A 12613-nucleotide genomic window follows, 5' to 3' on the forward strand; every position below is an offset into this window, starting at 1 on the left:
CCAAGTTACCGACTCCAGACGCCGCCATAGCGCCCCAAACCATTACACTACCGCCTCCATGCTTGACAGTTGGTATCAAGTTAATAGGGTCAAGAGCGGTGTTTACCCTTCTCCGAACTTTGGAACGGCCATCATTTCCGAAAATGTTGTATTTACTTTTATCACTAAATAAAACGCTTTTCCAAAAGTATGGATACTTATTTATGTGCACTTTGGCGAATTCCAGGCGCAAAATACGATTCTTCTCAGAAATCAATGGTTTCTTTCGTGGAACTGAGCTCTTGAAACCATCCTTGTGCAAAAAAATGGCAATTGTTTTTGGGTGCACAATGACTTCTGAACACTTTTCGAAGTGTTCCTTGAGGATGCTTCTCGACGCGACTCGATAGCTTACTATTTGGCCTTCCTGATCTCTTCTTATTTTCTGTGGAATATGTATGTATGTATATGTATATTTATATATGTATATATATATATATGTATATAAGTATACTTTATAGGGCCGGAAACGCTTCCTTCTGGACGTTACACACATCACTTTCACCATATCTATCAGATTGCTGAATCTGGATCAGATCGACTCATTTTTATAACCAAAAGGAACAAATCTATTTGCAGTGGCTTCGCAGCGCCCGACGACACGTTCAGACTGATTTTCTGTCTCTCTCGCACGCACTCTTTGTCGTGTCGCTTAATATTAGCGGGGTCTGCCGGAGGAGAGCCAAACTGACTAAGTATCGGGTATAAGTGTAGAGTTGCGGTTTTCGCGGCGCACAACGTTCCCCCTCGTTTATCAATATATATCTTCAAGTTTATGAAATCCAAAACAATTTCAAACATTAATCAGTTTTTTGTCGCTGTAAAGCCAAATCTGTTAAGTCTGAAAAAGAGTAGGAAAATTGCAGATTCGAAAACTTATGTTAATTTGCAATGCTTACAGCGATCGAAAATCGATCAATAATATCGATAACAAATTATCGAAAGCCTATATAGTGTGTTGGTAATCGATTCCAACAAAAAATTACAAGTTTTTTTCAAATTTGATATTAAGAAACATGTTTCGGCTCAGCTATAAAACTACATGGAAACCGTTCTGAATCTATAATTTTTTTCTTTAAACTTACCACATCGATAATCTGCATAAGCGTTAGTCCGAAACTCAACTGCAATGGATCTGATTCATTTACCACGGGCCGTTCCAAGCTGTTGTAGTTGTCCAGTAGTGCATGCAGTAAGCGCTTCTCATGCGGGCCAGCAAAGCAAGCTATGTAAAAATTAATATAAAACGAATAAAATTGCAGAATAAAACATGTCGGTACATTTTCAGTCGCGGCACACGTGACACTACTGATATTCGGTATTCAGTCAGTATATGTATACATATGTAATCTTATGATTAAAGAAATTTCTACGTACATTTTTTTACGTAAACGCCATGTTGAGAATTAGCATTGAATAACGAAATTAATTTCAAGAAATGTCCTCACTCTGATCGACCCTCATCAAGACTGTCTATCTCTAATTATAAGTAGCAAAATCAGTACTTGTATTAATTTCTTTATTCTAAAACTATTAATAGTTGCACAAATTATCCTAATTGCAATGATAACACTGTGCAGCACCACATTTGTGATCCAAACCGACATTTTCTAATCGATTTGGGGCTTTAAAAATGTTTGGTGATAAATTTTTTTTCTAGTGTTTTTTTATAAGCAAAAATAATTTAATGAGTTTTCAAATTCTTGAGCAGCCCACTGCCCCACTGCCTTGCCCATGTTGTATGGCTTATATTTGTTGCTTTGATATGCTGAAATCAGTCAATATAGACTTTATTTCAGTGCAGAGGCTTTGGGATGGGAGCGAGTGTTTTCCGCTTTATCAGAACCAAATTTTGTACACATATTGCACCGTGATCGATGAATTGGACATTAACACCAAGAATTTAGCGACTGAATCTTGTGGCCGTGCCATTTGTAGGCAGAGGATTATTTTTTTGGAGGGTTTTTAAATATTTTGACGTTACCATGGGCATATCCAAGCTACTAAATATTTGAGCTGTTAACGTCTTAAATCCTTCTGAGTCCAGTACACCCAGTTTAACTTTTGCAGTGGTCACCAATACTCCCGAAAACTTATTTTTCTTTTCAGGCACTTCGGTTTCTTTATTTTCGGCCAGTTTGTTCTATTCGCCGTTGAGCCTCACTTCTAAGTGCCACTTTAGATTGCACACACAGTTTGCCCTCAAGCGCCAGTTAGTCTTTTCAGTCCCCCCTCATATATAAGTAACTAGCTTTCCTTATCTTTTATGATGCGTATCAGCAGGTGCTGATGGGAAGCTGTTATTTGTTATAACGTAGTTTCAATTAATAAAAATATTTAAATTTTATATTTTAAGCGATGGTATATATAATTAAATATAATATAAAAGTATTTTGAACGACGGGGAAGGCAGCTACGGCCGCGACTCTACTTTTAATACCCGATACACAGTCAGTATGGTTCCCGTCCCAGAAGGCGCACAAAATTACCACGAAGAGTGTGTGACAGACGGACAGAATGGGCGGACGGACTGATGGACAGACAAAACATGGCTCAATCAACAGTGCTATTGATGCAGATCAGTTATTTCGGGCTTCTATCGCTGCATACGCACAAGCCATGGTGCCTATAATAATAATTACATTTTTAAATGTGCTGTAATCCTTAAATCTAGTAATTCTGAAAAGAGAAAACGGATCTCTTTAAGAGACTGGTTTCTGCACAATCACGATCAACTTACTAAACTTTCCGGAGTACACAATGATTGGATATCAAAGAGTCCAAGTCAAAAATGATTTACCACTTCCAATGAAAGACCACAATTGTTTCCAGTTTGGGCACCTCCAGAAGTTTTGTAGAAACAAAAAACTTTGATTTAACTGCGGAGAGGATTTCCACATTGATAACACTACTAATACCCCACTCATTCTCTTCAGTCATCAAAACCACACAGGCCTCTCCACAATCGTAACAAAACCACACATAACCCCAACAACTTTCCCAGTAAGTATCCACATCCAAACGCAAAAGTTTATCCTACTTGATCTTGACTCAGAAATAGAAAGTAAGATAAACACCATAAAAAACTCCCATAAGAACTTAGATTAGCAGCAGTTAATGCTGCAGACAAAAAAAAAGCTAACGCAACAAGAACACAAGAGCAAAAAGTAGCAAAAACTGCTCAATGAAATTGAATCCGATTAAACTAACAGCTTAAATAAAAACATTCCAAGTGATCATTACTCAAGGGATAAAAACTACCAAAAATTACTCTGACAATTACATTAAAAGAAACACTTTTATTTAATATTCACAACTAGCTAACCCGACAGACGTTGTTCTGCCAAGCAACAACTAAATGTTCTTAATTAAATGTGGTTAATATATAGCGAACAATTTTAAGAACAATATATAAGAGCATTTTTGATTTGATCATATTAATATTTGTAATTTAACGATTCTTTAATGTGTTTTTTTTTTAAATTTTTAGGCTCTCTTTTTTTCTTTAGCCAAGCACCTTGTGATAAAAAACATTTGTATACCCGATACTCAAAATTAGTATAGGGGTATATTAGCTTTGTGGAGAAAAAGCAAGTGTGTAACTTCCAGAAGGAAGCGTTTCCGAATCCAAAAAGTATATATATTCTTGATCAGCATCAATAGCCGATTCGATTGAGCCCTGTCTGTCCGTCAAACCGTCCCTATCAGCGCCTAGTGCTCAAAGACTATAAGAGCTAGAACAACGACATTTCATATCCAGACATCTGTGATATTTCATAACTTCGCCCCGACCACTTCCTCCCCCACAAAGAGCGAAAATCTGAGGCATCCACAATTTCAAAGATACGAGAAAACGCAGAATCGTAGAGGATGACATATCTTCTAGAGTGCAGAATCTGATTTGGATCGTATAATTATTATAGCCAGAATCAAGAAAACAATTTCATTCTTTCTCGCTCTGTCTCTCTCTAACACACAGGTTTCATGGTCGGTTTTGCCAATTGCAAAATATGAGTTCAACGATCTCAGAACCTATATTTTTACAACTACAAGTTTAACATATAATACAATTTTTCGGGGATCACACATTTAAAAGTCCACTTTTTCAGAGCTAGATGTGTCAAATCGCCCATTTTGGATAATAGGCATTATAAATCTGGTAAACACCATTGTATGTTTTTGGACAATGCCACTGTTCGAGTTTTTCTTTTTTGTGTGTCCCTCTTGTGCTGTCCCAAAGTCTTATTTTCTGTGCAAACAAGTTTCATTTAAGCTTTTTGCGCTTTTATGAGCAAACAAAAGAAGGGGGCAGCGAGAGTAGCGTTTTCGCTGAATGTCAGGGCGTTACATTTTTGAGGCTACCTAACCAAACCCATTTCAATACTCAATTCATTTCCTCCTAAGGTTTAACACGCAGAAATTTCTACTAAATCTTAGTTTATGTAATGTCATATCCCAATGCTTTTAACGATGTGGTGCCATCACTCGCCAGCACAATGGGATTTCTATTTTGATTCGATTATTGGAACTAGTTTTCAGGACAATAAGGTAGTCAGATCGTGTTTTGGAAGTTTAAGCATTATAGTATTGTAATTTATACATAATATTATATTATGATTGTAGAATTAGTTAATATCCGTACCGATACCCACCCAATGTAAGTGAAATTTCCAAACCCGCATTTTTGATGCTACTGGCCAATAAAATGCAAGCTTAACAGGCCACATACGCTCAAATTGGCAAAGAAAAATCAGGTCTGATGGTTCGTCGGAGACTACAATATACATACCTAACTGGACGTATAGTCCAAAAAGTTCCCTTATTCCGAGTAGAAATTTGAAGATGAGGCAAAAAGTCGTTGAAAATCATTTGGCATGGTCTGGGTCAGATGGGTCTTAAAAATGGAATAATATATTATTGAGAGACGAAAAAAAAAAATAAATCTTATTGATAATGACTTCAGAAGATGTATACAACGACCCAAAAGCAAAGAATTCGACTTCCGGTACACAAAGAAAATTTATAAGAACGGAGGCCGATGTATAGGTATCTGACACAATTCGGGTATAAATACATATTGACAGATATTATGCAACCTTATGATGAGGAGAACCCTTGAGATGGTTCTTTCTACAGGAAAATTACCCAAAGCACACCTTCGCTTTGTAGAATTGATGTACTTATTATTTTACCCAACCCTTGTTTATGTTTTTAAGGTTTAATCAAGCATAAAAGATATATTTGAAATGAAAAATGCTTATGATAAATATTTGTATAGTCTACTGTAGGTTAGAAAACTAAAAGCAAATTTGATTTTCAATTATGTTTATTAGAAAAGTTTTATAAGGCGTGAAAGAAATCTCATAAGCGTGCACTTATTAATTTGGCCAGTAGTGTACGTAATTTCAAGAGTTATCAGTTTTTTTTTTAAATATTTGTAATTAAAAGTTTTGAGCAGTTATCGTTGTTAACGTCTTAAAGAATCGATTCGTATATTTTAAAATAGTAACCATTTAATTTGAATTAAGAAAGAATTACTTGAATGACCCCCGCGTTAAAGACCTTCTTACACTCATGGTTTTACTCTCTCTCACCATCATTGTCATAAACTCATCACAATGGAGTCTCTCTTATGCTCAGTGCTCATACGCTAAGAACCCTAATAAATATTGCCTAATGCTCAAACGCACCCATCCCCTTTTCTTTTGCACAGCTATCTTTTGCATCGTTTTTTATTCCTTTGCTGTTAATTATCATACCCCCATCCTGCAATAAATATTAACTCGGTAAACGCTCCTTGTTCAAAGATTGCGGCGTTAAACAACAACAGCGACAACCGTTGCCCACTTTTTAGCCATTGCAGGTTACGGGAAAAAATTTTCGAAGTTCATAAAAATCTCATAAGCCGGTATGATAATCCCACTCTCATATTTCTAGAAGGTATTGAGGCATTGTTTGCACTAAAACCTGTTGAATCGTCGCCTTTGTCGTCTTGACGTACAACATCTCAGAACTCACTTAAAAATCTGCCTTTAGTCAGCCCTACTATCCAGGATGAATTGTACATGCAATTGCTGCGGTTCCGCATGCATAGGTTCGGCATCACGGCTGACGTTACAAAAATGTACAGGAAGGTATTTGTGGGTGAAAAGAAAGAAAATTCCAGTACATTTTTTGGCGAGCATATCCAAATACGGATCTTCAAACCTACCAACTCAATACCGTGACATATGGGACTGCGTCTGCCCCATTTGTCGCAACTCGTAGCTTGCATTGCTTGGCTGAGGATTAAAAGGATGAATGGCCCTTAGGAGCTGCTGCTGTAAAAACTCCCTTTTATGTTGATAACCTTTTTTTAAGGCTGATGAAATAAAAATTCTCTAGCTTAAAGTTTCTTACGCCTTTTTTAGAAGTCGTGAACGGATTTGAACTTATCAAAGTTGGTGGACGATTGGAATACTCAGACCTACCAGATGGTCAAAAACATCCGTTGCTGCTGCCTAGTCAGTCCAAATTTGTATGGAACTATATTCGGCATTTGCATCTTCGGAGCTATCACGCTGGACCTAAAGCCTTAGACGCTCTCATTCGTTTGGAGTATTGGATCGTTAACGTTATCGTTATCGTTAATTTCCATTTTATTCCCCCCAGGGAACCTAATTTCGGAGGCCTTTGGGAAGCGGCAGTCAAGAGTGCAAAGGGGCTGTTGAATCGTACTCTGGCCAACACCAACGAACTGGACAGTACGTTGGTCATCATCCATGAGAACAACCTGCCACTGCTACGCTGGAAACTAAGCCGAGTGCAGTCTACTGTGCTTGGGAAGGATGGGCTTGTACGAGTGGTCCACCTCCGCACTGCAAATGGACCATTTTGCAGGCCAATACACAGGTGGGAAATTCTCCCGGTGGCTTGAAAGCAGTCCTTTCAACGGGGCCGGGATGTTCAGTCAAGCTCTCTTAAGGAATAAATTACTCGAATGACACTCGTAATATAGATATATAGATAGCCTACGCTCACTTTTTGTACTTACTCATCCATCGACTTTTCAGGCACGGCTAACTCACATATCGAATTTAATTTGTTTGCTAAAAAATAACACACCCCCATCACAGCAGTGAGTCGGTCGGGCTTCCTGTCGCCAGAATTTTTGTAGAGAAATTGGTTAGGGCGTGATTTTTCAAAAACCTTGTGCTTCGCATTATAGTCTCCAACGATAAATTGTATACCCAGTTGGGCCAGCCATATGTCGAAATCAGTGCTTGACCAGAGAATCGATGGAGGCAAAAAGGCTGCAGCAATGAGGATCTCCCCGCGCATGTTGAAACCATGACCGCCGCAAGCTGAATCGACCCCAACTGCATAGCGTGTAGGTGGTAGTCGGAAATATCCTTCCGAATGAGTACAGCTGCTCCTCCTCTGGCCCTTCAATGTTATGACGCTATAAAAATAGAGCCAGCTCATTGTTATGAGCCAGGCTCCGGCGTTCCAGAATCCGATCCTTAGGTCCGACAGCTTTATGGTCTGAGTTATGTACCTGAGTTACGCAGATGGTCGAGGGAGGTGTGTCCAGCCTGACTCCATCAGCGCAGATGGAAGGGCTCCTAATGGACGTCATTGATTAAACTTTTATCCCTTTTATATGTCTCTGAACACATCGCCCAACAAAAATGAAAGAAATCAACACCCAAAGCAAGCCACATTTTGTACACAGAAAAGAACGCAATAAAATTCAGACGTATCTTTGCGACTGTTATGACTCTGTTATCAAACACCTATGGCAGTGGTTATTTAGCTCTCGGGCATTTATTTGAATTATTGCGTTGAATTAAATTTAGATGCCGTTAAACTATTAACAAAATTGCCTTGATTGTTAGGGCACTGTGATGACTGCTTGGTTGCGAATGACTCGCATTTATCGGGATCTCAAGTCTGATTTTCACACTGCCCTTCCGGTCGATTCGAGTAATCGGGTGCAACCGATTGCTACTAGGAAGGATACCAATAAGTCCATACCGGCCACCGACTTATTGTCTCCACGGTTAGTGACCTCGACTGAGCACATTAACTCAGGGATCAGTTGCTGCTCCCCCTTGTGATTTGTAGGGCTTTAATAAAAACGAGGGGAAACGTTGTGAGTTGCTGCGGACACCACAACTCTACAGTTATACCCGATACTAAGTCAGTATGGCTCCCCTCCGGCAGATGCCGCTAATATTTAACGACACGACAAAGAGTGCGTGCGAGAGAGACAGAAAATCAGTCTGAGCGTGACGTCGGGCGCGTAGCGTAGCCACTGGAAATTGTTTTTTTTTCTTTTCGGCTATAAAAATTATCCGATCTGATCCAAATTCAGCAACTGGATAGCGAAATTTTGACACAAAATGGTCAAGGTCCGATATCACAGGAGTGTGGATACCCAATTTGGTTGCTAGGTTCTGAGATCCTTGAACTCATATTTTGCAATTGGCAAAAAAAAGACCATGAAACCTGTGTGTTAGAGAGAGAAAGAGCGAGAAACAATGAAATTGTTTTCTTGATGCTAGCTATAATAATGATACGATCCAAATCAGATTCTGCATTCTAAAAGATATGGTCATTCTCTAGGATTCTGCGTTTTTGGTTTTCTCGTATCCCTAAAATTGTGGATGGCACAGATTTTCGTCCTTTGTGGGGGCGGAAGTGGGCCGGGCGAAGTTTTGAAATATTCTTCTGTGCCCTGTCTGTGTTTAACGTCCAGAAGGAATCGTTTCCGACCCCATGAAGTATATACATATAAATTTCAAAATTTCCCCGTGGTCTTTGATGATAGATTCTGGCCAGTATCGGTAAGGGTTTCCCGCTTTGTGCATAGACAGAGGCCGGAAGCTGATTTCATCTTCTATGTGCAGCTGTGCCATTGCGGACGTCCACGCCGACTCAGAAAGCTCCAGTTCCATCCACTTCAAAAAAACCCCAGTGAGCGGCGCCTCTGGTTTTACGATCGCCGCTTCTCCACAACATATTCTGCCTGCACTTTTTCGACTTTTTGTTATGAGCAACAGCCCGTTGTTTTATTTTTGGCAATCCTCTTCGACACAACAACAAAACATTGCTTTTTCGGCCTGCGCCTTGTGCGTTATTCGCTCGGCTGCTGCTCGATCAGATGACGATGCTTTGAAAGCGCTCTCTCTCGACTACGTGGGCTTCTGACGTCATAATTACAACAACTAACGCTATTGCATTGCTTCGTGTGCTATGCTTGCGCTGTCGCTGCTCTCGACATTTGGGAAGAGTCAGCAGCCCGTCGTGCGCTCTTAAGTGAAACACTCTCTTCCACATAAGCACCTAAATTGGTTATCCCTGCCGCTCCTCTGCCCAATCTCCTAAACGAGGATGGCGTGCAGCTGATTCGAACTGCGACGTTTGGGCAGGTCTTATGCATGTGCCTCGACCCTGTTGCTCAGTGGTGTATAGTCTACTCAGCCTAGTCTTCCTCTGCATCCGCTAACCGAACTGCACCGCCACTTTCTGGGACCGTGGCGAAGGACGTGCTAGATCTATACGCATATTTTTTTCGCAGAGTTTTCCAAACACATTTCTAACATGGTAAATAAGGCCATGGGCGTGCTTGAGTTTATAAAGAGGTGGTCAAAGGAATTTGACGACCCCTATATAACAAAGACTCTCTATACCTCGCTTGTTCGTCCGATCTTAGAATACGGCTCCTGTGTATGGTGCCCTCAGTACAAAGTACACCAGGACCGTATAGAATCAGTACAGAAAAACTTTTTACTCTTTGCTCTGCGGGGCCTTAACTGGGCTGAAGGTGTGAGACTCCAATCTTAATCTAGTAGACTGCTATTAGGAAACCTCCCATCCTTAGTTAACCGTAGAAAAATGCTTGGTGTGATTTTTATGCACAACTTGATCAGGGGTGACATAGACAGCCCTGATCTGTTGAGCCGCATAAACTTCACGATTCCTATTAGACTGACTAGAAATTGTAAACCGTTGTTCCTTACACTTTGTAGATCGAATTATTCCTTGCATGAATCGTTTAGGGTCTTATGCTCGCATTATAATTCCCTCTACCATATTATATCCACCACTAATTCTCTTCCTCTTATTAAATTACTAATCCTTACACACCTTTCTAGTAATTAGTAATTGTAGTGGTATTTGTATTTTGATTGCATGTTTAGTTTCTTAGTAAGTTTAGTGCTAATTTTCCTCGAATGTTAGTCTAATAGCTATCTTTCTTGCATGTTCGCGTTTGGTTCGACTACGCACCGTGCGTCATGCGGCAGCGCCCCTCGGTCGGTTGGGCGGGAGGAGGGCTGCGTTTTGCCTGGGATCCGCGCGTAACAGCCTTCTGCTGGTTTCACACGGGCCACTTGACGGTGCAGTAACTGCATCGCCTCTTGAAAGATGCAGTCACTGCATGTCAACGTCCAAGAATGCGCACCAAGCCTCAGACTGTTAACTGTTAACAAATTTAAATTTCTTAAGGAAAAGGATCTCTTTGAATTGAAAATTTTGTTTTTTTTCATTCTCAATAAATTAATGAATCTTTAAAAAAAAAATCACAAGGATTGTTGGTGATTTCATTTTGGGTTCGCAGGAATGGTCCGCCGATCCACAGTCGCCAGCTATGGTGCCGAGTAATGTGAACTTCTTTTTCAAGACGAATGTTTTAGTATGGGCTTAACTAACTAACTAACTATTTTTTTCAATAGGTTAAATAAGATCTTATCTTATCTTATCTTATATGTGTTCGTGTTAGTTACACTAATTATAGCTCAAGAACGGTTGAACCGATTTGGCTGGTGGTGAGGTAGCTTAGATTCAGGAGATTGCTGTAGGATACTTTTTATCCCGTTCGACCGCGCCCCTGTGTTACATGACATAACGGTCAGCACAGTAGGCTGTGAGTCACAGGCACCGGCATGGCTGTGTTTTGCGCTTGTTTGCCCTGCTAAGCGTTCTCTCAAAGCTCGCTCTTCGTTGTCTGCGCTCTGCCGAGCGACACTGCGCTTAGCGATCAGAGCGGCAATGTAAAGGGTAGGCCAGCTACACTTGCAATTTGGATGTCGCGCACTAAAGTACACATCGCAATTTTATATTTAATCGAAGTAATTAGTCGGCCGATCGGGGATAAAAACCATTATCTCCACAAAGTCAAACGTGTTCTTATACCCGATACTCAAAATGAGTATTGGGGTATATTAGATTTGTGATGAAAATGGATGTGTGTAACGTCCAGAGGGAATCGCTTCCGACCCCATAAAGGATATATATTCTTGATCAGCATCAATAGCCGAGTCGATTGAGCCCTGTCTGTCTGTCCGTCTTACCGTCCCTATTAGCGCCTAGTGGTCAAAGACTATAAGAGCTAGGGCAACGATGTTTTGGATCCGGACTTCTGTGATATGTCACTGCTACAAAAATATTTCAAAACTTTGCCCCGCCCACTTCCGCCCCCACAAAGGGCGAAAATCTGTGGCATCCACAATTTCAAAGATACGAGAGAACCAAAAACGGAGAATCGTAGAGAATGACCATATCTTCTAGACTGCAGAATCTGAATTAGATCGTATCATTATTATAGTCAGAATGAAGAAAATAATTTCAGTTTTTCTCGCCCTGTCTCTCTCTAACGCACACGTATCATAGGCGGCTTTGCTTAGCATAAAACATTAGCGCCTAGATCTCAGGGACTGTAAGAGGTAGAGCAACCAAATTTTAGATCCACTCTCCTGTGATATCGGACCTTGACGAGTTTGTTTCGAATTTCACCACACCCCCTTCCGCCCCCGCAAAGGACGAAAATCTGGGGTATCCACAAATCTCAGAGACTATTAGAACTGAGAGTAGAGCTCTCACTGTTCCAAAACTATTTGTAATTTTTCACTGCAGAGCTCACTGTTACAATTGTATTTCTTTTTGCTCACTGTAGAGAGCTCACTGCTACAAGTGTTTTTCAAAATTTCTCCCCACCCCCTTCCGACAACACAAAAGACGAAAATCTGTGGCAACCACAATTTTGAAGATAGGAGAAAACTAAAAGCGCACAATCATAGGGAATGGCCATATCTACCAGATTGCCGAATCCGAATCAGATCGGATCATTTTTATAACCAAAGGAAACAAATCAATTTGCAGTGGCTACGCTACGCGCCCGACGTCACGCTCAGACTGATTTTCTGTCTCTCTCGCACGCACTCTTTGTCGTGTCGCTTAATATTAGCGGCGTCTGCCGGAGGAGAGCCATACTGACTATGTATCGGGTATAAATTTGCGGTGCGGTCTCCGCAGCAACTCACAACGAAATATAGCGATAAATCTACTGAAGAAGAGCAACAACACTGCTTGCATCCCAGCGCTTGCATTGGGCCAATGGACATTTTTTGTGAATATTGTGGCGCAACTAAGTTTTCCGGAGAAACTGTCGGATTGTGCTGCCTTAGTGGAAAAATTAAATCGCCATTATTGGCTCCACCACCTCTGCCATTTTATCCATTGGTTTGTGGCGAAACGCCCGAATCAAGTCATTTTCTTTCAAACACTCAAAAATACATTGGTTGTTTCCAAA

General features: G+C 40.5%; 1 protein-coding gene across 1 annotated transcript in view; it reads right to left on the reverse strand.

Moving 5' to 3' along the window:
- Positions 1 to 12613, reverse strand: part of LOC6603374 (neuronal acetylcholine receptor subunit alpha-7) — a 277292-nt gene that overhangs the window by 202521 nt on the left and 62158 nt on the right. The window contains exon 4 of the mRNA XM_026990084.1: positions 1125 to 1264. Within this exon, the coding sequence (XP_026845885.1) occupies positions 1125 to 1264 (140 nt within the window). The remainder of the gene's footprint in view (positions 1 to 1124; positions 1265 to 12613) is intronic.

The sequence above is a fragment of the Drosophila persimilis genome, unplaced genomic scaffold (genome assembly GCF_003286085.1).
Source record: "Drosophila persimilis strain 14011-0111.01,24,50 unplaced genomic scaffold, DperRS2 tig00000520-arrow-pilon, whole genome shotgun sequence".
Classification (NCBI taxonomy): domain Eukaryota; kingdom Metazoa; phylum Arthropoda; class Insecta; order Diptera; family Drosophilidae; genus Drosophila; species Drosophila persimilis.